This window comes from Rattus rattus, chromosome 14, assembly GCF_011064425.1.
Source record: "Rattus rattus isolate New Zealand chromosome 14, Rrattus_CSIRO_v1, whole genome shotgun sequence".
Lineage (NCBI taxonomy): Eukaryota > Metazoa > Chordata > Mammalia > Rodentia > Muridae > Rattus > Rattus rattus.
The window spans coordinates 44000400-44025133 of NC_046167.1; the positions used below are offsets into that span (position 1 = coordinate 44000400).

The 24734-nt window shown below is 44.7% G+C and overlaps 1 protein-coding gene across 6 annotated transcripts in view; it reads left to right on the plus strand.

Annotated features, from left to right (window-relative positions):
* Positions 1–24734, plus strand: part of Gpld1 (glycosylphosphatidylinositol specific phospholipase D1) — a 51646-nt gene that overhangs the window by 14213 nt on the left and 12699 nt on the right. For 4 of the 6 annotated variants that reach the window (XM_032919581.1, XM_032919582.1, XM_032919586.1 and 1 more), the window contains 11 exons: positions 911–1008; positions 1435–1545; positions 2663–2711; positions 3846–3900; positions 7577–7684; positions 7882–7909; positions 7993–8132; positions 11903–11968; positions 13730–13853; positions 15396–15535; positions 21110–21296. In XM_032919581.1, coding sequence (XP_032775472.1) covers positions 911–1008; positions 1435–1545; positions 2663–2711; positions 3846–3900; positions 7577–7684; positions 7882–7909; positions 7993–8132; positions 11903–11968; positions 13730–13853; positions 15396–15535; positions 21110–21296 — 1106 coding nt within the window. The remainder of the gene's footprint in view (positions 1–910; positions 1009–1434; positions 1546–2662; positions 2712–3845; positions 3901–7576; positions 7685–7881; positions 7910–7992; positions 8133–11902; positions 11969–13729; positions 13854–15395; positions 15536–21109; positions 21297–24734) is intronic. The other 2 variants (XM_032919584.1, XM_032919585.1) reach the window with 2 other exon arrangements.

Sequence of the window (24734 nt, forward strand, 5' to 3'; positions counted from 1 at the left end):
ATCTATCTATCATCTACCTATCATCAATCTTTCCCTCCCTCCCTCCTTCCTTCCCTACTTCTCTTTCCCCACTTTCTTTTGATAGAGTCTTGTGTAGGCCAGGTCTGGCCTCAAACTCACCATATGTAGCTGTGGATGACCTTGAACCCCTGATCCTCCTGCCTCTGCTTCAACCTTTTAAAAAAAGATTTACTTATTTACTATATATATGTACACTGTAGCTGTACTTCAGACATGCCAGAAAGGACATCAGATCCCATTACAGATGGTTGTGAGCCACCAGGTGGTTGCTGGGATTTGAACTCAGGACCTCTGGTCAGTGCTCTTAACCACTGAGCCATCTCTTCCACCTTCTGAGTGTTGGGAGTGCAAATGTGTGCCACCATGCTTGGCTTTCCACAGTTTCAAAAGCCAGTTTATACTCTCCTATTGGCTATAAAGAGTAGAGCCAGAATACGACAGAGAAAAGTTACTTACAATGAGTAACAGGGAGGGTGTGTGTGAGAGACAGCTCAGTGAGTGAACGTCCTTGCTTCCAGGTCTAATGATCTGAGTTCAATCCCTCGAACTCACATAGTGGAAGGAGAAAATGGATTCCTGCAAGTTTTTTGATGTACACGCAAACAGACATAGCACAAACAAGTGTAATAACCACAATCATAAAGATAAATGAAAGGAGAGCGACATGGGACACGATAGCAGATGTAGCACATCCTTGTTGAAGGGTCCTTCGAGTGACTCTTCTATTATACCTGGTCCTGATGCTCCTGATGTGTCCTTGGAGCAAGAACAGACGGAGCAGGGATTGGAGGGGAAGTGAAGGGAACCAGCAACACAGTGGGTGGTCATGGGAGATTTGAGGAGACTCAACATTTTAGGCTCCACAGCCAACCTTTTTTCATTTTATCAGGAAAATTCCACGAAGTGTCTGAGAGTACTCACTGGACTCCATTTCTTAATGCCAGCATCCATTATATTCGGGAGAACTACCCTCTGCCCTGGGAGAAGGTAGGCATGCCCTCTGACCTCCATCGATTCACCGCTGCACTGCCAGGTACTGCTGGGTTCACTCCATTTGGAATCTCTGCTCCCCAGGATAGGATAGCTGACTGCCACTTGGCCCGCAGTGCTGTGCACAGGGACGTAGCAGAGGCCTGCCTGGTCAATACTTAAAAAGCTATCTGAGAAAAGCTTGGGAACTTTTACTTGGCCATTTAGCTCCATTGCTAATAAATCTGAAAACCTTCTGAGACACTGCACAATATTCCAGAAAGTCTTATGTACTTTCCAAAATCAGAAGCCGAGTGATCCGCCTGCTTCTAGTTCTTTGTGAAGTCTCAGTAATGGAAATTAATTTGTGTTTGTTAAAGCCTTTCAGGGAATCATCATAAAATAATACAACATGTAAGACTTGAATTTGCTCTTTTGACCCAGGACACAGAGAAGTTGGTGGCTTTCTTGTTTGGAGTCACCTCCCACATGGTCGCTGATGTCAGCTGGCACAGCCTGGGTATTGAACAAGGGTTCCTCAGGACAATGGGAGCTGTGAGTACATATTGCCATGAGGGTACCACTGCCACACTCTGATCAAAACTGGGTAGGGTGAGGAGTATCTCAGAGATACTTAACATACTTGCTTAACATGAAAAGCCCTGGACTTGATCCCCAAATCTACAAACAAGACTGGATTATTTTTAAGGAAAAGGAAAACTTTAGATTGTTCTCACATCTTGTGGAAATAAGCCAAAGTGGCTTCTGGTTAGAGTATTGTCTTTTGAAAAAAGTTGTTATTGTTAATTCCTTTCATTGTTACCGACCTTAAAGACACATCCACAAGAATGAAACAGACAAAAGTGATGGAAACAGGAACAGATGTGTCTCTGCAGCGTCTTTGAGGCTGTGTGTCTCAATAAGGAAAGGATTAATTGTCACTTGGTTCTGTTCAAAAGAGTTAGCTCTCTAACAGAGGATTGCAGTCTCTCCTAATATCTAAGCCGAAAGACCTTATTGACTGTTAGTTGCTTTATTTGACTTTTGCCACTTTGAATTAAGATTTCAATCTTAATTTTTATTTTACGTGTATGGATATCTTGTCTGCATGTATGTCTATGCAACATGCATAGACAACAATTGCAGAGGTCAGAATAGGGCATTGGATCTCTCTGGGGTTGTGGTTACAGTTGTGAGCTGTCATGTGGGGCTGAGGATCAAACTCAGGTCCTCCGGAAGCGTGACCAGAGCTCTTAACTACTGAACCATCTCTCCATAGCATATAAGATAATGGGTTTCATCACGATGGTTTGTATACATACATGTCAGTTCACCTTGCGCCTTGCTCATCTTTATGCCTCTTAGAAGCCTCCACCCACGTTAGTTGCTATTGACTCCATTCTATTGGACCTGTAATCGTGGACTCCAGTGGAAAAGTTGTTCACCCCAGGGAGACAAAACTGTCTGCAGCCTCATGATCCAGCTCAATGGAGAACACAGACAAGGGGGAGAATGCTAGTGTGAAGACCAAACACCAAGATACACTTCTGCAGTGCCCTGGGAGAGGCTGTCACCTCCCCTCGGCTTGTCTGATTTGGGGTGACTTTCTGGGTCTGCGACCCACGGGACTGTGGTCCATGGCATTCACCACATACTTCTGTTTGTTCCTCAGATTGATTTTTACGACTCTTATTCTGAGGCTCATTCGGCTGGTGATTTTGGTACTGTTTATTCATTTCTTTCATATGTCAATTACTTTTTTATTTGTTAGTGTGCATGCGAGTGTGTGTGTGTGTGTGTGTGTGTGTATGTGTGTATATCTGTGTTGTCATGTGCATGATGTGTCTGTATGTGTCCTGTGAGCCACAATGTACAGGTGTGAAGGTAAAGGGCCGCTTTATGGAGTGAGTGGTTCCTTCCACCTTTCTGTGGGCTCTGGGAATTGAACTCAGGTTGCCAGCCTTACATAGCAAGAACTTTTACCTACTGAACCACCCTGCCAACCTTATATGTTAAATAATTTCCTAATTTTAATGAAAAAGTTTATTTAGAACATAACACAGCACATTCAACATGGAGATACTTTTCTTTTCTTTTCTTTTCTTTTCTTTTTCTTTTCTGTTCTCTTCTTTTCCTTTCTTTTCTTTTTTCAAGACAGGGTGTCTGTGTTGTCCTGGCTGTTCTGGAACTCTAGCTTTGAACTCACAGAGATCCTCCTGCCTCTGCCTCCAAGTGCTGGGTTTAAAGGCATGTACCACCAGGCCAAACTAAGGGCCAGAGTTTTAAATGGGTATATGAATGTATTTTTGTTTAAAAATGTGTATTTTATTGTTGACATTTTATGAGAAATGTTTACGTTTATGTTGGATTATGATCCAACGGCTAGGTCAGTCACCTGTATTCAGCTTTCAATTGTGGAATGCTTTTTTCCTGTAGCAATTTTCTTTAAATATAATTATTTGCAAAGACTTGTGTAGTCTACCTTAAAGTAAAATAAAGTAAACTCAAAGCTGGGCGTGGTGGCACACACCTGTAATCCCAGCAGTTGGGGAGCTGAGACAGGAGGATTACTGTAAGTTGAAGGGCAGCATTAAGCAGAGTGAACACAGGCCAGCCAAGGCTACACAGAGAGATCCTGTTAAAACAAGTGAAAAATAGCTAACAGAATTATTTCACTACTTATTCTTAATACATTCGTGTCACTAGCTAAGATTTTTAAAAGAGAGCCTTTTCTTCAAGAAAGACCTGAAACAGAATGAGAAGCCGTGGGAATGGTCTGCTTTGTGGGAACGTGTGCTGGAAGAAGCTGTCTTGTTACTAACCCACAGATTGTAAATATTTTTCTTTTGCTGTAGGAGGAGATGTGTTGAGCCAGTTTGAATTTAATTTTAATTACCTCTCACGGCGCTGGTAAGAACAACATTCTTTGAAATATGTGGTGCCAAAATGGCATTTATGATTTGCTCCATTTGTTTTTTAGTTTATAGCTTATTTTCCCACTGGTGTGTGTGTGTGTGTGTGTGTGTGTGTGTGTGTGTGTGTGTGTGTGTGTGTGCATGCACATAATTTCATCTTTGTTACTAGGTAATGAACCTAGGGCCTTCTGGATGCTAGGCAACTACTTTATTACTTTGCTAAGTCCCTAGCTATTGCTGCTGCTGCTTCCCCTCTTCCTCCTCCTCTTCTTCCTCCTCCTTCCTTCCTCCCTTCTCTTCTTCTTCCTCCTCTTCTTCCTTCTTTTACAGTGTTTAAATATTTGAGACAGGGTCTAACCAAGTGTCTCGGGTTAGCCTTGAACTAACTATAAGGAGGCAGGCTTTGACCTCGGGCCTCTCTTGTTTCAGCCTCTTAAGCAGCCTGGGTTACCACTTCTAGTTTTGTTAGTGTTTTTGAATAGTGTTCTAGATACACAGCTTCTAATCTCTCACCATTTTGTCAAGTTACTTCTTAAATTATCTCTGTGCACTTTGTAGTATGTATTAGCACTTAGGGTGTGTTTTATTCATTATTGGGTTTTTTTTGTTGTTGTTGTTTTTGTTTTGTTTTGTTTTTCAGTTTTTCAAGACAAGGTTTCTCTGTGTAGCCCTGGCTGTCCTGGAAGTCACTCTGCAGGTCAGGCTGGCCTCAAAGCCAGAGATCCTGCCTTTCTTTGCCTCCTAAGTGCTGGGATTAATCCATTGTAGTTGACTACATTTGTTCTCCTTGGTTATGTGTGCTTCTGATGTCTTTTAAAAGAAATAGTCTACCTTTAAGGCATTCTGTGTAGTCTCCTAACACATATTGTTTTAAAAAATATTTACTTTGTGTGTGTGTGTGTGTGTGTGTGTGTGTGTGTGTGTGTGTAACACTTACATGCAGTTGTTTGTTAAGGCTGTATGTGAGCTGGATCCCCTTAAACTGGAGTTATAGGTGGTTGTGAGTTATCTGATGTTGGGAAATAAACCTGGGTCTTCTGGGAGATCAGAAAGACTTTTTTTTACATTTAATTTATCTGGGATTTTTTTTTTGTAAACTGAAGTATAAATCTAGTTTTATTTTTCCATAGAGGTAGCTGAGTGTTCTAAAACTAGCTTCTCATTTATCTACTCTTGCCTCCCTGGTCTGCAGCAAACCTGTGTGCTTTCCTTTCTCTCCTCTTGGCCAGAGTTACTGTCCCTTAGGAACACCGCTTCTTTCTGTCCCTGTGACTTTACTGTACGTCAGCTTCTAAAAGGGCAGAGTTTCCTATTGGTCTTCCAACTTAGTGACCATTAAATTGTGAAATGACACCATGACAAAGGTAACTGAAAAAAGAAAGTATTTAATTGGGGACTTGCTTATAGTGTCAGAGTCCATGGCTGTCATAATGGGGAGTGTGGTGGCAGAGAGAGAGAGAGAGAGAGAGAGAGAGAGAGAGAGAGAGAGAGAGAGAGAGACAGAGAGACAGAAAGACAAACAGAGACAGACAGACAGACAGACAGACACACACACACACACACACACAGAGAGAGAGAGAGAGAGAGAGAGAAAGAGAGAGAGAGAGAGAGAGAGAGAGAGAGAAAGAGAGCGCCAGCCACAGAGAGACAGAACCATAGAGAGATAGAAGCAGAGAGGCAGACAGACACTGGACCTGGACTAGAACCAAACATTTAAATATGTGAGCCTACGGGGGCCATTTTTATTCAAATTATCTCCCTTCTTCAAAAGTACGTTTTATCTTTGCTCTTTTTGATGGAATTTAGGATAAGGCTAATGTGTTTCAGGAAAAACTTGTTGGAATTTTGATGAAAGTTTATTGACTATAGCACAGCTCTGCTTCAGCAGAGAGACATCTTTGAGTAGTGGATGAAGGTTAACACGAACACTCACAGTTGCTCGAAGGGTCGAGAGTGAGTGCTGTGAAGCGACCGTGACCCATGTCGTACCTGAGACACCTGTATCACTCAAACCCAAGACTCAGGGACCTTCTCTGAAGAGGGAGTGGAAAGACTGTGAGAGCCAGGGGCCGGGGAGGACTCTCTAGGGTGAATGCTTGCACAAGAGCAAGCCAGTCAGCATTCCAGTCCAGCATGGAGAACAGGGGTGGGGAAGGTTGCGGGGGTGGGGGCGACGGTCACTCACTGCAGAGGAGGCACTGACAGTTCATGGCTACTAGGGGAGTTTTCCTTGGGGACACAGCTGACCATACTCAGGTAGATGGCCCTGTGTCCACACTCATCTATCTGCTCCCTACCATCAAAGCCCTGTAGCTTCTGAGGTTCAGCAGACGCCAACCAGAGTCAGGCTGGCTCTTGCCTCTGCTTGCCTTCCAAAGATTCCACTTTCTGTTTGAGACTGGACTTTGGAATTATTATTTTATTTTATTACTTTCTTGCTTGCTTAGTGATTCATTAAAACAAATATTTTTGTTATTTCTTTTTGCCTGTTAAGTCATTTTTATTGAAAAGGTGCTCTTATAAGCTAAAAATGGCTGTCTTAATTCCTTCTTGTTAATACACATAAATCAATTTTAATCTTTTTTTTGTTTTTTTCTTCCATTTTATTATGGGTTATTATTAGATTTTATTGGTTGTTATATTCTTGTTTAGTCTGAGGATTTTGAGGTTGAAATAAAAATGGCTCTATAAATCTGATTTTAAAATACTGCTCTCCTTCCAGCTAAATAGTTAATGTCTATGAGCCAAAAGCTGGGCCCAGGGTTCTTTCTCTGGCTTTCTTCTGTGCATCTAAATGAACACATCTGAGAGGGGAGACATATCTGGTGCTCATACCTGGAAGTCCAACACTCAGGGGGCTGAGGCAGGAAGACTGCTGCAAATTCGAAGACAGCCTGGGATACACAGAGAGTTCTAGTCCATACTTGGTTACAGAGTAAGACACTATTTAAAAGAACCAAACACACCCCTGCCCCACACATATCCAAGTACAACTCTGTACCCCACACACCAGACACAGGCACCAGACAAACACACACACACACACAGACACACAGACACACACACACACAGACACACAGACACAAACACACACACCAGACAAACACACACACAGACACACACACACACACACACACACGCAGACACACACACACAAACACACACAGACACACACATAAACACACAGCACATACACACACAGACATACACACACACAGACATGCACGCGCACGCACACTCACGCGGGCACACATACAGGTTCATGAAGACATACACATTAAGAATTCATGAGACTAATTTTCATGAACTCTGAATTCACAAAATTGAACACTTTTTTACACTTGATGATTTCTAATATTTAAATATCTTTTCATAAATAGTTGACTAAGGCACCTGTTTTTTTTGTTGTTGTTGTTGTTGTTGTTTGCATCATTGAGAAAATTACTGTCCCTGTGAGACTCAGTCTCCTTTTATGTAAAATGGGAATATAATGGTACCAATCCCTAAGTGTCACTGGCAAAGTTAAATGACCACTGCTGGTGCTGGTGAAGACTGTTGAGTATGTGACACACAGAATCAGTCATGGGGCACTGGGAGCTCGTGGAGCTCCTGCAGTTGTTCCCGTTGTCTTCAGTGACAGAACCCAAACCCTCTCTTTGATCTTAACTCAGGTACGTGCCCATCCAAGATCTTCTGAGAATTTACGATAATCTCTACGGTCGGAAAGTCATCACCAAGAATGTCATTGTTGACTGCACATACCTTCAGTTCCTGGAAATGTAAGTGTGAACCAGAAGGGAGCTTGCAGCTGACCCCCGGGACCTTTCCATAGTTTCGTTCCAGGAGTGCATTTGAAATTTATAGATTTCTCGTCTGTAAGGCAGGTGAATGATAGAAGCACATGGCTGTCTCTTCGCTACTTGCTTCATTTTTCTATAGAAATTGCAGCTCATGAAGATTCCTATTTGTATTGTAGGCACGGGGAGATGCTAGCTGTTTCCAAGGTAAAGACATGCGTTTTCTGAATCTTGCCTGAAGGATTGTATGTAGCCGGTGCAATGCCTTACTCCCTCTGCTCCTGCTGCAGCTCTATTCCACATACTCTACGAAGTCCCCATTTCTGGTGGAACAGTTCCAAGACTATTTCCTCGGAGGCCTAGATGACATGGCCTTCTGGTCCACGAACATTTACCGTTTGACCAGCTTTATGCTGGAGAACGGGACCAGGTGAGTTCTGCCTTGCTAGGTTCCCCACACAAAGCTCAGAGTTTCCCCATTGATGAAACGAAAATCAAAGGAAGACAATCTCAGAAGTGTTGTCTGAAGTCATTTGGGGGGGAAACAATGGAGACTATGAACTCTCTAAAACCTGACTGGGGTGCAATTTGGTAAATGCCTTTCAAGTTTTAGGGACAGAGGGACAGAGAAGCAGACATGGCAGAACTGAGAATCACTGAGAAGTAGCTCACACACACCTCCCCCGTGCTCCAAAACCAAACCAATGGTGGATGGTTTGTAGAGTACAGGTTCTGCAGGAGACGGATGGAGGGCATAGGTGGGGTTGCTGCTTAGCCTGTCCTGGGAGAGCATCACCTTTGTTTTGTCATCTTCCAGACCAGAGCTACTCAGAGACCAGACACAGTTAGATCTTTAGGAAGAACTGCCCCTAGGTCCTGGGAAGCCACTGTTGATCAGAGAAACTGCACATCACATCACTGGCATTGGGCATACATCTCCCACCAGCTGAGCTGCAGGGATGCTGGGAGTAAGAAGGGTAGGAGATTTGATGAAGCCCCTGCTACAGGGAAGAGGTGGCACTTGGAGCGTAGCTGGGCCTGCAGATCCAGCAGTGCAAATGCAGGCCCTTTGCACAAGAGCTATTCCCCAGAGCTGGTTCCAGGTCAGGAACTCGGAGTGTGGGTGTTGATAAGTTGATAATAATATGTGACGTGTTCTTGAAGACCTTTGCAATACTCACACATTATCAATCAAATTTGCACATTGTTGATTCAAAATGAAATTCTCTATAGTGCTAAGATTGACTTCTGCCTAATCCATGCAAATTTACTTGAAAGACTCAAGAATCGGGATGGTTTGGTAGGGATTAGCAATCTAATATACATCCTATTTAATTTAACCTATTTTGTTACGCGCTGTGCATCCATGTGTATAGGCGTGTTTGCATGTGTGTGCACGTGCATGCATGAGGAGATCTGAGGTTGATGTGGGTGTCTTCCTCAGTTCCCTCTTACCTTATACCTTGTAACATGGTCCCTGGCTGAATTCTGAGCTCTCTTATTACAGGTAATCTGACTAACTATCTCATTTGGAGATCTCATGTCTCCATCCTCTGAGCACTGACATTTCAGGTTAGCTCATCTTTCATTTATGTGAGTTCTGGAGATCCAAACCCTGGTCCTCACATTTAGACAGCAAGTGTTTCACCCTCTGATGATCTCCCTAGCTTCAAAGTCTTATTTTAATAATGAGCAAAATCTCAAGTCAAACCTCTAATCCCTTGCAGTGGAGTTTAGTGTGTGTGTGTGTGCGTGTGTGTGTGTGTGTGTGTGTGTGTGTGTGTGTGTGTGTGTGTGTACACATTCAGAAGCCAATGCTCTCCTTTGAGTTTTGACTCAGGGTCTGTTATTATCTGGCAACTAGGTAGACTGGCCATGGAGCTCCAGGGGTCTGCTTGACTCTTCAAACCCCCATGGCAGGCCATGTGTGGTAGGAATCACATACAGGTCCTCATGTCTACAACGGCTGACTGATTCATCTTCCTGGCCTGGCTGAGAGTGTTTAGGAGCCGGCAGCCTGGATGCAAAGAGGGTGGGGTTTGGAATTGGAGACTCTTCCTTCCCACTGAGGTTTATGTTGCTAAACCTCCTAAGCTTTGATTTCCTGTTAAATGGGGATGCTCACCCACCGTCCCACCTTAACAAGGCTGTGAGGAGTCTGTGAGAACCTCATGCTCTGCAGAGGGTTTAGCAAGCAAGTGCTTATTAAGTGCTGGCTCTGTGATCATGGTTGCTAATAGGTAGAAGTTAAGGTTCTATTGGTCGAACTCCAGTCATAGTAGAGTAACTTTTTTTTTCATCCTCCCTTCCTCCCTTCTTCCCTCTCCCCCTCCCTTCCTCCCTCACTTCTTTTCTTCCTCTGTCCTTCCCTCAGCCACATGCAACAGTCCTCAAGCCCAGCCCCATTTCTGGGTGACTTTGGACTGTTTCTGTACTTAGCTAAGGAAAGACAGGAAGAAACAGCAGAGGAGCACAGTTCCTACCTCTGTTCTAACTTACCAACACATGAAACTTCTCAAACAGATTGAACACACACACACACACACACACACACACACAGAGAGAGAGAGAGAGAGAGAGAGAGAGAGAGAGAGAGAGAGAGAGAGAGAGAGAGAGAGATCAGAATTTATGGGAAATTTAAAGAAGGTTCTAGAAACAAAAAAAATCACAAAAGAAGAAATGTGTTTGCTTTTATTTACCAGCATCATCCCAGCTTACCAAGAGTACTTACCCTTTAAAATGCATTTTAAAGTGCACTTGTGTTATTTGAAGTATACAGTAGGCTTGCCTGAAGAAACAGTGAAAGTGGTGGTTATGCCCCAGCTGGAATTTGCCACATCGCCTTCTGACTCCAGTGGTGGTGTAAGAGGACTCACAGAGAAAGCCTTTTCCTCTGCTCAGAGTTGGCATGATGGGTCTGGAAAATGTGTGTGCACATACACACAATGAGCTTTAGTCAGCAGGAGAAATGGACTCACAACATCTGTAGGAAAATGGAGCTGAAGATGATTGTATTAACTAAAATGAACCAGACTCAAAATAGCGAGTTTTCTCTCATGTGTAGAACCTAGAAAACACAGAAACCATGCAATGTATGGAGGAAAAGGGGGAGGAGGAGGAGGAGGAGGGAGAAGAGGAAGATGAGGAGGAGGAGGAAGAGGAAAAAGAAGAAGATGAAGATGAGGAGGAGGGGGAGGGGGAAGAGGAAGATGAGGAGGAGGAAGGGGAGGAGGAAGAGGAAAAAGAAGAAGATGAAGATGAGGAGGGGGAGGGGGAAGAGGAAGATGAGGAGGAGGAAGGGGAGGAGGAAGAGGAAGAGGAAGAAGAAGATGAAGATGAGGAGGAGGGGGAAGAGGAGGAGGAGGAAGAGGAGCAGGGTTTGTGAAAGGGGAGAAGGGAAGTGGAGAGATGGAAGTGGATGGTGATTATGGTCCCAGTACATGGTCTATATGACTTGAAGTGTTATCATGAGACCAGTCACTTTACATAATGAACAAATCCTCCAAAAAAGGGAAGGAGCTGGGCTGTAGCTTGCTTGGTGGAATGGATACAGGTCCAGCCTCAGAGCTGTCACAGACAGTGAGGTCTCAGTCTACCCAGCCCCCTTTCCATCCCTGGCTTTCCCTTGCTGTAAAGCCCTCATGCTTCTCCTAGTCTCCAGTGGATTCACTTCACAGTTCTGTTCCTTCCATAGCATCCACATGCCTCCCATAAAGTCTCCTTTTGAATGAGGTCATCCCTTACATTTTCCAATGCCTTCTCACTTATAAAAGAGATACCTGCTTGATTTCCTGCTTAATTGGCGAATCTGTAGAACTTTGTAAGAGAGTGAAATTGAGCGCTGGAGATCTTTTCGGTGTACATCTGTCAGAGTTGGCAAAGATGCTGTAGCTGGGACCCAGCTTGTATGACATTCTCAGACGCTGGGCATTTCATGTTTGCCTGACGGCTTGGCAGAGGAGCCAGGAGGGCGGAGGAAAGTTTGGCTGCAGAGACTTGGGGTTTCCATCCAAATGGACAGGCAATGAACTCTTTGAGCCTATGGGAGTGGTTTAAAGGTGACTCCATTGGCACAATGTATAGCACGTTGGACTCATAGTGACAAGAGTGGTTTAAAGTGCATCACTGATTGCCTGTCTATTAAAATCACACTTGGAGGGAAGGAAGAAAAGCACCTAACTCCTTCCACTGTTTTCCCAGTGACTGCAACCTGCCTGAGAACCCTCTGTTCATCGCCTGTGATGGTAGGAAGAACCACACCCTCAGGTAAGGGGGACCAGAAGAGTGCCTCTCTGGATGGGCTGCTGTGGAGAGGGTGCAGCATGTGGATCTAGTCTAGCCAAGCCATTTATAGCCAGATGACTTTGAAACACGTTGGCAAATGTTTTTGAGTTACAACTTTTCTTTCTGATAGTGAAGAAAGATATCTACAGTCCTGAAACACTGCCATGGACTACAGATGGTAGTGGGCGTAAGGCAGGTGCAGGCAATCAGTTGCTACCAACTTCCAAATCATGATGCCTTAATAAAAAGGAACACAATTTGTTATCAATAAAATAAAACGATAACATAAATAATAATAATAATATTGCTTAGAGATAGTCATTATACCAGGAACTCAGAGCACATGGCCTGAGAGATGTCATTGTAAATATGGCTGAGCATTGGAGAGCAAAGGGCCGACTGCTCTGAGAATTTACCATGGTGGCCCAACCAGGGCCCAGTGGAGTTTCCTTGAATAATCAATGTGATGTTTAAGAGCAAAATTCCTAAATAATCTAAATAGTAAAGTGAGGGCTTTCCCATGAAAGATCCTAAGGAGAGTTGGTGTGTTGTAAGAATTAAAAGGTGATGGGGCTGGAGAGATGGCTCAGCAGTTAAGAGCACCCGACTGCTCTTCCAGAGGTCATGAGTTCAATCCCCAGCAACCACATGGTGGCTCACAACCATCTGTAAAGAGATCCGATGCCCTCTTCTGGTGAATCTGAAGACAGCTACAATGTACTTATATATAATAAATGAATAAATCTTAAAAAAAAAAAAAAAAGGTGAAGGAAAGGTTCTGCCAAGGACCTACTGTTTACTTCACTTAAAGTAAGTCCAGTTATTGATGAAAAAATATATTCTTTGTTGTTTATATATATTCTTTATGATCGTTGTCGATATATCTATATCTATATCTATCTATAGGTTAAGCTTACTGTCTGTGGCTGTTGAAGTCCCTCCTCCCCTGGTGTCCCCCTAGGCCTTATTGTTCCCTTACTTTTAAGCATTCTGAAGCACTGGTGGCTCTTCTAGGCACCTGTGATGTAGGGTGTCTAAGATATGTGATTTTTTTAAAAGACAGCTTCTCATGTAGTCCAGGCTGGCCTTGAACTCACTGAGTAGCTCAGGCTGGCCTTGAACTCCTGATTTTCCTATCTCTACCTCCTCCTCCCTAAGCGCTAGAGTTATAGGCAGGTACCATTGTACTCAGTTCAAGATCTCTGAACTAGACATTTTACTTTTTTATTTTTTAACAGGATTTCTTTCTATAGTTTGGCTGTCCTGGAACTCATTATGTAGACCAGGCTGGACTTGACTCAAAAAAGCTCTGCCTGCCTCTGCCTCCTGAGTGCTGGAATTAAAGGTGTATACCACAGTCAGGCTAGAAAATATATTTTAGTGACATAGCTGATTATAGCTCATGTCTTTATGGATGAGTCAGTTTGCCTACGTGCTGCCATCCTCAGGAGGTCGAGAGCTGTCTTGACCTCTTCAGTGAAACATGCAACACATTTATGGTGTGGTATTCTACAAGTATTTTACTCCTACTGTGAGCTCCAAGACCACAGAAATCATATGTTATTTTTGTTGTTATTGTTGTTCTTCTTTCTCCTCCCTCCTTCTCCCCTTCTTCCCCCTCTTTTTCCCTCTTCCCTTTCCCTCCTCCTCCTTCCTTCTTCTCTTTCCTCTTTCTGATGCTGGGTGTTGAACCCAGAGGCCATGTACATCCCGAACACACAGTGATACTATCTCTCTTTCCAGCAGCTCAAAAGTGCAGAAAAGTGATTTTCACAGGAATTTGACCATGTTTATAAGTAAAGACATCAGGAAAAACCTCAACTACACAGAAAGAGGCGTGTTCTACAGCACAGGCTCCTGGGCCCCGGTGAGAACTTCCTGTTATCAGTGAAGGAGGGTGGACCACTTCTCTCAACAGCTTGCTTGTAGAGCCCTTGGGTACTGCTGTCCACACAAGTATCTGGGCTTGTGACAGGGCACAGTGTCCTTGGCCTCTAAATGTGGTGTATTCCAGAGATGCCCTAAGACATGAAAGTGGTCCAGTCACAGAGGCTCTGGACATCTAGGCTGGTCCTGCTTTGACCCTAGGCAAGTGCTTACTGCTTAAAGACTTCCTACATAGTCCCATGCTGTCAGACACCATTGCATGTGAAATGTATTCATAGAGTCATTTCCCCCCTCAGACAAAAATTATACCTCATAATTAAGGCTGGCCTCAAACTCCTGGCATTCTTGGTCCTCCTGTCTCAGCTTTCTGGGTGCTGGGATTCTAGGCATGTGCCACCATGTCTCTACCACATAGGATCTTTGAGGTCACTTTGCTGGGGGGATGAAAATGAAAGTGAAATAGAAAGAGATTTGGTCTTTGGGAAATGTCAGCCTAATAGGAGCAACAAAAGCAGAAACATTCTTATGTGACAAAAGCTGTGATATGTTGGAGGACCTCAGAGGTCATGGGGACGACACCCCAACCTTAACGGTGGCTAGCATTGCACTGGTGACTAGCATTCCATCGGCAGAAGAATGCATTTCTGGTGGTGAGCTGGGGAGATTTCAGGATGTTTGGAGAGTCGAGTAGTTTTCTTTGCCTGGAACCTAGGACATGATTCCAAGACTTGAAAATAGGTAGGCCCTGGGTTGTGGTTGTTCTCAAGACCAGGAGAGTTTAGACAGCAATGTAAACGTCACACACCGTGAGTGGGGCAAGGACTGGGGAGGACCAGCTTCCTGAAGGTCAATCTGTACAGTCATATGGGATGGTCTTCTGCTGAGGGGGCAGAAGTCTACTGCAGTGAGGAAACATGACTGCTATGGCAGTGGGAGTGTGGGGCTGCTTGTTCACATTGTCACAGGCCGACAGGAACACAGAGGGCAGGGATGCTGGGGCTCAGTTCACTCCCCTCCTTTTTAGTGAAATAAATGGGTCCTCAGTGGAGGATAGTGCTGCCCACATCCAGAGTAGGTCTTCCCTCCCCAGTTAAACTTCCCTGGAAATGGCCTCACAGACATGCCCAGAGGTGGATCTCCTAGGTGATTCTAGAGCAGTGGGGATTAACATCACAGAGAGTTGCTATTCCCAGTGTCTGTCCTGAGGGTTAATCGGTTACAATAGATGATGCAATGTTTTCTGCATGAATGAATGCATAAGCCAGAACTGGGCATTAGACTAAGCAGTTTGGTGCAGCCTGCTGGCAGGATGATAGTTGGGAGGACAGAGCTCATTGCTTGTCTGCAGGTCTTTACACCAGTGCTTGCCCTGAACCTGGCTGGCTGGCCTGCCTTCCTGTTCTTGGATATATCTCATCTGGTTTGAGCTCGCACATTGATATGAAGGTCTGTCTTCTTTGTCAATACTTCTTTTCCATGTCTCCTGTTGATGCCACACGTCTAAAACAACCCTTCCTTTCAGGAATCCGTAACCTTTATGTACCAGACTCTGGAGAGGAACCTGAGGATGATGTTTACTGGCAACTCTCAGACAGCTCTGAAGCATATCTCCAGTCCCTCTGCCTCCTACACCCTGTCTGTCCCCTATGCCAGGCTCGGCTGGTAAGAACGAGCTCATTAGATCAGGAATGTTGAATCCCATTCAGTCCTTCATAAGCTTTGGGATGGTATCATTAACCAGGCACACAGGTTTGTAAACCTTAATTTCCCTGTATTGTAGTAGAAATTAGGAAGCAGAACATGGATTTATTTCAAGTTTGGGTGAACTGGAAGACAGAAAGAAATCTAATTCACTTCTTTCTTAGTTGGGGTTGACTGCTGTGAGCAGACACCACGAACAAGGTAACTCTTACAAGGACATTTAATTGGGGCTGGCTTACTGGTTCAGAGATTCAGTCCATTATCATCAAGGTGGGGACAGGGCAGTGTCCAGGCTGGCATGGTGCAGGAGGAGCTGAGAGTTCTACATCTTCATCTGAAGGCTGCTAGGAGAAGACTGACTCCCACGTGGTTAGGAGGAGGGTCTCACTGCCCACCCCCATAGTGACACACTTTCCTCCAACAAGGCCACAGCTACTTCAACAAGGCCATATCTAATAGTGCATTCAAACCACAGCTCCCTACTGAGCTGTGGCTATCTTACACTTACAGAAGGCTGGGGGACGAAGATGGAGACAAAAATTGATTTAATTATAAGACATCTTCCTTGCTCCTTTCCTGGGCCTCAAGTTGCCCCCATTTTGTTAGAGAGTTTCTGCGCAAATTCAGACTAAGGAAAAATAGGGTCTGCCTTGGCTTCTGTTCTACCACTGTGATAAAACACTAGAATCAAAAGCAACTTGGGGGCGAAAGTGTTTGCCTGCATTATATGTCCAGATACAGTCCATCTTCAGGAAAAACCAAGGCCAGAACTCAAACAGGGTAGGAACCTGGAGGTAGCAACTGAGGAGAGAGCTGCTTACTAGCTTTGCCTTCATGGCTTGCTCAGCCTGATGTCTTATACAACTCAGTACCACCTATTGAGGGATGTCATTGCCCAAAGTGGGCTGGACCACTCCACATCCATCATTAATCAAGAAAATGCCTCAGACACTTGTCTATAAGCCAGGCTAATGGATCGGTTTTCTCAACTGAAGATCCCTCTTTCCAGATGAAGCTGGCTTATATCAAGCTGGCAAAACAAAAACAAAAACAAAAACAAAACAAACAAACAAACAAAAAAGCACAGGGTTATTTAAAAAATGTTTTTAAGATTAAAAAAATATATGTATTTGAGTATTTTGTCTGAATGTATGTTATGTGCACCATGTGTGTTTTTGGTGCCTCCGAGGGCATCACATTTCCTGGATCTACAGTTACAGACAATTATGAGCCACCATGTGGATGCCCAGTGCAAATGTTCTTAATTACTGAGCCATTACTCCAGTCCCAGAAACTTGGTTTGTAAATACTGCCAATTTTGAAAGAGAAAAGAATTATGTTTGGTGCTGTGAAGTGCGAGGTCCCCAGGCTAGCAGAGGTCTTTGTCTGGAGTCCCATTCTTTACAGAGGTATAGAGTTGGAAGCCTTTTTCTGTTATTTTTTGGAAGTAACTCATTTCCTGAATCCCTGTTAAACACACTAATATTGCAACTGAAAAGGGGATGAGCTGGACAGCCAAAGAGAGAGGCATAAGGTATCTGTCCAGGATGTCTCTTTGATAGGACTCCTGATTGAGTTAGAACCCATGTTTTTCTATAATATAGATACTCAAAAAGGCAGAGGCAGATATATCTTTGAGTTTGAGGCCAACCTGGTCTACATAGTGAGTTCCCAGACACCCCGGGCCTGTCTCAAACAAATAAAGAAACCAACACAAAGCAAACAAACAAACATGAACCCAAACGTGATTTTCTAATTAGTTCATCATCATAAAATCACTAATTTCATGGCTAAGCTATTTAGGTTTCAATAGGTCTTTATAGTTGGCCAAATATATGTAAGCAAACAAGTGTCATTTTGTAGAATATCTTCAAGGCCCCAGTGTTCTTGGGGACTTATTATCATGGACTTTCCTAAGTAGTATATTGATGCTCCAAGAATGCAAGCAGAGAGGCAGGATGGTTTGAATACGGTTGCTTCTGGTACACTTTAGAGAGGGAGTGGGGGGGAGGCTTCTTTTGATTTTGAACGTAGCCAGGTGAGGAACGTGATCATCTGGATGATTTGGCAACAATGCTATGTCTTCTCAGAGCGGTTTCTGTAGTAATAGTATTTTAAAAAATCCTGGCATGGGGATTTCTACTCACCATAGACTCTTTATGTTCCCAGATGAAACACACACACACACACACACACACACACACACACACACACAGCCTTTATATTTTTAATAAGCCTTAGGCAGCACAGTAGCTGGGCTGCTCCTACCCTCCATGCTGTTAGAATCCACTTTCCCATTGATAACCCTGAGTCATTACTTAACTGTTTACTATGTTCCATCTGGGCTGCTCTTAACTCCAATCCACCAGCCCACATGACCCTATGGTGGCTCGCTCTCTTCCTCCTGAAATTCTTCTTCCACAGCAGCTTCTTTCTCTTCTCTCCCCTTCTCGTGGTCTCCTCTTTCTAATAAACCTTCCCTGTCTCTCTTACCCAACTATTAGCTGCCAGCATCTTTATTCACCAATCAGAATTAACTTGGGGAGGGTCCCAGAGGCCACATGTAGACTCCAGAGCTTGGAGGCCAGCACTTAGCATTATAATAAATTCTAAAAGACAAAACCTCCACAGGATTCTGATGGCCCTTTAATTGGGGGAGGGGGTACACTGATACCTGCAGCAAGCACAAGGGGCTGGGAGGTGAATTCTTTTTTTTTTTTTTTTGACTGTTTTTATTTTTTTTGATTTTTTTATTTTTATTATTAACTTGAGTATTTCTTATTTACATTTTGAATGTTATTCCCTTTCCCGGTTTCCGGGCCAACATCCCCCTAACTCCTCCCCCTCCCCTTCTTTATGGGTGTTCCCCTCCCTATCCTCCCCCCATTACCGCCCTGCCCCCAACAATCACGTTCACTGGGGTTTCAGTCTTAGCAGGACCCAGGGCTTCCCCTTCCACTGGTGCTCTTACTAGGCTATTCATTGCTACCTATGAGGTCAGAGTCCAGGGTCAGTCCATGTATAGTCTTTGGGTAGTGGCTTAGTCCCTGGAAGCTCTGGTTGCTTATCATTGTTGTTCATAAGGGGTCTTGAGCCCCTTCAAGCTCTTCCAATCCTTTCTCTGATTCCTTCAATGGGGATCCTGTTCTCAGCTCAGTGGTTTGCTGCTGGCATTCGCCTCTGTATTTGCTGTATTCTGGCTGTGTCTCTCAGGAGAGATCTACATCTGGCTCCTATCGGCCTGCACTTCTTTGTTTCTTGTCTAATTGGGTGGCTGTATATGTATGGGCCACATGTGGGGCAGGCTCTGAATGGGTGTTCCTTCTGTCTCTGTTTTAATCTTTGCCTCTCTATTCCCTGCCAAGGGTATTCTTGTTCCCCTTTTAAAGAATGAGTGAATCTTTCACATTTTGATCATCCGTCTTGAGTTTCATGTGTTCTGTGCATCTAGGGTAATTCAAGCATTTGGGCTAATAGCCACTTATCAATGAGTGCATACCATGTGTGTTTTTCTGTGATTGGGTTACCTCATTCAGGATGATATTTTCCAGTTCCATCCATTTGCCTATGAATTTCATAAAGTCATTGTTTTTGATAGCTGAGTAATATTCCATTGCATAGCTGTACCACATTTTCTGTATTCATTCCTCTGTTGAAGGGCATCTGGGTTCTATCCAGATTCTGGCTATTATAAATAAGGCTGCTATGAACATAGTGGAGCACGTGTCTATTTTATATGTTGGGGCGTCTTTTGGGTATATGCCCAAGAGAGGTATAGCTGGGTCTTCAGGTAGTTCAATGTCTAATTTTCTGAGGAACCTCTAGACTGATTTCCAGAATGGTTGTACCAGTCTGCAATCCCACCAACAATGGAGGAGTGTTCCTCTTTCTCCACATCCTTGCCAGCATTTGCTGTCACCTGAGTTTTTGATCTTAGCCATTCTCACTGGTGTGAGGTGAAATCTCAGGTTTGTTTTGATTTGCATTTGGGAGGTGAATTCTACCTCTGCTGCCATTCACCTGTGTGTGAAGACTCTTCTTAACCACGCCCCCAGAATTTAGCCACGCCCCCAGCAGAGCCAAAGGCGGGAGTGGCAGCTGCAGCCATGGAAGCAGGGCCTTTCCCACTGGCTAGTTTTAGACCCAGGGGCTGTGCCCTGCCCTTTGCCTTTCTGCCAGCATCTTAGAAACAGCTTTGTCTTCCCCCTACGCCATGTTACTTGTTCATTCCATGGCCATGTGAACTAGAATAAGCAAAACTTATGTTCTTTTCAGCCCCGGGGTCACATGTGAACCATTGACTGTCATCTCTGTAGCCAGTCAGTCACGAGTGCCACTTAGAAGTATTATTTAACTTGATACAAAAACACAGTTCTTTTTTTTTTTTTTTTTTTTTTTTTTTTTTTTGTTCTTTTTTTTTTGAGCTGGGGACCGAACCCAGGGCCTTGCGCTTCCCCTAGGCAAGCGCTCTACCACTGAGCTAAATCCCCAACCCTTTTTTTTTTTTTTTTTTAAAAACACAGTTCTCATCTCAAAGATAGAGTATATTCTAGAGCCAACTATGAGTGACCATGGTGGTCTAGGAGCACAGGTTCACGTTGCCGCAAATGCTGTGTTCCTATCCAATGTGGTAGCAATTTCATTAAGTTTTTATAGTAACATAACACAGAAAGTTATAAATCAAGATACTTTAAAAAACATATTGGTAGGGCCGGGTATGGTGGTATATTGCTTTAGTCCTAACACTTGGGAGGCAGAGGCAGGAGGATCTCTATGAGTTCTGGACCAGCCTGGTCTACATAGTGAGTTTCAGGTTGGCTACATATGGAGACTGTCTCAAAACAAACAAACGACCACAAACTGTACTGGTGGGAACACCAAGCAGGCTGGTTAGATTATAATGAGTGCAACAGACATCACATGGTATCCCTAACATTCTTAGATTTGAGCTTGCTCTGCTAATACAGCCTGGAAGGATTTCCCTGATCATCTCAAGGATGTGAGGTCAGACGGGCAAGCAATGAATGGCCACCGAGATGCCAAAGATAATTTGGCTCCAGATCTGCAGCACTTCAGCTCTTTGCAGTCAGGACCTTCCCATCAATCCTGTAGAATCTTTGATACAGGGTTGGTGCTCCCCTATCCTTGGGAATATCAATTCATCACTAAAGATGCTGGCTACCTAATTTAATGCCATAAAAACTGGGCTGCGCTGGTAGCGTAGAAGTAAACCATGTATTTGATTAGAAAACAATGAATCTCAATGGCTACTTGTAGGACAGCTCTATGAGGCTGTTCCTCACCTACTCTGGTTCTGTGGTCCAGAAAGACCAGGGGCCTTTAGCTGTCCATTTTGTTTTGTTCACCTGTGTAGAGTGACTCTGAATCCCACAAATGATACAGCTTCCCACCCCCACATGAATGTTCTCAGAAGTTGTGCAGACTGTAGACTCAGCTGGGATAGCTAACCAGATTGTGGTTCTACAGAGACAGCAAGCGGTGTGACTGTAGCCCTCTGTCCTCTCCTTCTCTAAGGGTCATGACCTCAGCTGACCTCAACCAGGATGGGCACGGCGACCTCGTGGTGGGTGCACCAGGCTACAGCCACCCTGGCCGCTTCCAGATCGGGCGGGTGTACATCATCTATGGCAATGATTTGGGCCTGCCCCCCATCGACCTGGACTTAGACAAGGAGGCTCATGGGATCCTGGAGGGCTTCCAGGTGAGATGCCCTATCACATCTTTCCTCTCTTAGGGGCGAGTGAGCCACTGCTGACATTTTCAAATGCTTTCATTGTTTTTGTTTTTCTGGTACTGGGGATTAAATCCAAGACTTCACACATGACAGACAAGCGCTCTATCCACCAGGGTTTAGCCCCGGCCCTCACTCAGGCTACTAGACAAGCACTGTGCTAAGCCCTACCCACAGCTCCTCACTGAGGGTACTAAGGCAAGCATTCTACATCTGAGCGCCCTCATCCCTCACTGAGGGGCACTGTAAAGCAAACACTCTTCTGTTGAACCCTCCCCAGATCTTCGATGGGGATTCTAGGGGAGTCCTCTGCCACTGAGCGTCCCCTCTCCCCCCACTGGAGGATTCTGGGTCAGCATTCTACCCAATAAACTCAGTATATACTCTCAGCCCTTCTCTTGGGGAGTCTAGTGCTCTATCACTGAGCCATGCTTAACCCTGGCACTGAGGAATCCTAGGTAGGTCTTATATCACTGAATAACCCCTCAAAATATTGCTGGAAGATTCTAGGCCATCACTCTACCACTTAGACATGCTCTCAGCCCTTGACTGGGGGATTACAGGCCGGTGTTCTATCTCTGAGCCATGCCCTCAGCCCCTCATTGCAAGGGTACTAGGGTAGCCCACTCTACTGCTTAGCCACTGTCCCCTGTCGGATGTGACACATTTTGAGGTATGCTCTCCAGCTGAGTCACTAAGGAGAATAATTATAGTAACAGTTGCCAGCCTACACCCATGCAGCGCTGTTCATCTTTAGAGTCACCTTCATTGATTTTTGTCTCAATCCGTTATTAACTTCGAATGTAAAATACAATGCCTTCCCCCAGACACACATGCTATTTACAACAGCTTCAAGTAGACATTCTGGATTTGAGTTCTTTTCTATTTTAAGAGACAGGCTCTCAGGCTGGAGAGATGGCTCAGTGGTTAAGAGCACTGGTTGCTCTTCCCGGGCTCACAGATTCAATTCCCAGCAATCACATGGTGGCTCACAACAATCTGTAATGGGATCTGACGCCCTCTTCTGATGCATCAGTGACAGCGTGCTCATATACATAGAACGAATAAATCTTTGAGAGAGAGAGAGAGAGAGAGAGAGAGAGAGAGAGAGAGAGAGAGAGAGAGAGAGAGAGAGACTGACTCAGACTGTAGCTCAGGCTGTCCTGGATTTCACTGTGTAGCCCAGGTAGGCCTTGAACTTCTCAATGCCTCTTCTTCCAAGGGCTGGGGTTGGTAGTGGGAAGAGCCGCAGTTTCTTGATGCCACGGTTTCGTGGTAAAGAAGGATTCCCATATGCTCTTCACCATTTCCCCCATGTAACCGTCTTCTATAGTTATGGGGTATCCGTAAAGTGAAAGCTGCTCTGGGCCTGTCTCTGAGCTCCAGGCTTCGCTTGCATTTCATTGCTTTGCTTCAAGAAGATTTTCATCAGGAGGGAAAACCCAGTCGCTGCTGATGTTTATCACAGAATCAGAGGGAACACGTAGGGCCCTGATGGCTTTGCAGACACAGAAGACATTTGCCATCTTAATAGCAAGCAGGGACATCAAGCCTTGCTGCTAGTCATGGAAGAGGCTTTGGTGGCATTGCCCTGGCTCTGAATCTCTTGAGTGTCAAGGGCCTGGGATGGGAGCTTGGATTTGTGGGTCAATGGTGGCTGTCTGACCGGGCAAGTTACTTCTCCCTTGCTAGTTAGTAATGCTGGGGGTGGGAGGGTGGGAAGACGTCATCACAACTGTCTGTAAAGACAAGTTAAAATCTCACGGGGTTTGTGATCTAGTTTAGGCTCCGAGGAAAGTGGTCCTGGCCCTTCCATGGGGATGTGAGTTGCCTGCCCACGGTATGAGGTCACCCTGTAAAGGCGGTTCCGTTTTATGGAGTCTTCTGACGTCACATGGGATATTTACAAACTAAGTGAAGCTGTCCTTGTCTCTCTTTACTGCTGCGCCATCACTGCTGTTAAACCAGAAGTGAAGTCTAAAACTCTGGGCAGTGGCTTCCTGCATGATAAACTCTCTCAAAGTCCACACGGGAGAGGAGAAGGTGATGGTTCCCCAGTGCCCTCCTCCCATGTGACCTTTGGCAGTTTGGAAGATGGCCAGAAGGAAGCATGGATTAGACTTTGGAAGCCTGTGCCCAGCCCTGTGTCATCATGAGCCTCCCTGTGTCCTTGGCTACCATGGAGGATTAGGCTTGCTGTTTCAAAGCTACTCTGCGCTTTGCTGTGAATGAGTGGCTGAATCTCAAGAGAGCCTCAGCACAGCTCCTGGAGATGACTCAGCCCATCGGTAGAGGCCCAGGGTTAGCTCCTCACTGGTCCCCAGCCCTAGCATCCGTTCCTGGAGCAGTCCTCTGTTCTTTGTCATGTTCCTGCACCATCATCGAAAGGCCAGATGCCACAGATACTACTGCACACACCACAGGCATTAGTCAATTGACAATACATGGGGCACTGGGCCATATGTGATGTGGCAACATTGTCAGATGGCTCCCTGTGGTATAAGCTGTGGATAGCATGGAGAAGTTAGGTTTAGGCTGATTTTAGACAGGAGGAGGAAAAATATACATAGAGAAAAATCTATGTTGGGAACAAATTGTGTTAAAACAGAACCAGTTTTTCCTATGAATGGGCTGTGAGGTTAATAACCGCAGCACCCAACTTAATCCGAGTAAAGCTCAGTAGAATTTCCTGCCACCATGGGCAGGTTCCACAGCTGTGCTCCGTCTGTAATGTTAAGAATCATTGAAAACGGATGTTTGCATATATGAAATGGGGCGATTGCAGCTGGAAGACTGGTTTTATATTGTTTTCTTTAAACAGAAATATAGGAGCCATCTTAGGCTGTCAGCCAGCACACCAGGCAGCGTGGCTCTGCCTCCGTGCACATCATGAGTGTTCAGCAGAAGTGAGTTTCTGTTGCTGGCTCTGACGTGACTGTTTCTGAGCTCCCTTCAACTGGACCTATTGGTATAGGCACGGCAACCTAGTTACTCAGGAAGCTGAGCCAGGAGGGAGGGTCAGGAGTGCAAGGCCTGCCCGAGTTACAAAGTGAGTTCAAGGCCAGCTTGGGCAATTTAGTAAGACCCTGTCTTAATATATTAATATATGTTTATATAACTATAAATATTAAAATTAATAATATATTATACAAATATACACACAAAATGTCTGGGGGTATAGTTTAATGGTTGAGAACTTGCCTAGATGAATGAGACATTCATTTCAACCCCAAACACACACACACACACACACACACACACACTCTCTCTCTCTCTCTCTCTCTCTCTCTCTCTCTCGTGCGTGATGTGACCCTGTAGTGTGGGTTGAAGTACATAAGACCATGTCTACCAATCTAGAACTCCCAAGAACTGACTACTTTCTTATACTTCAGCTTCTCAAGATGGACA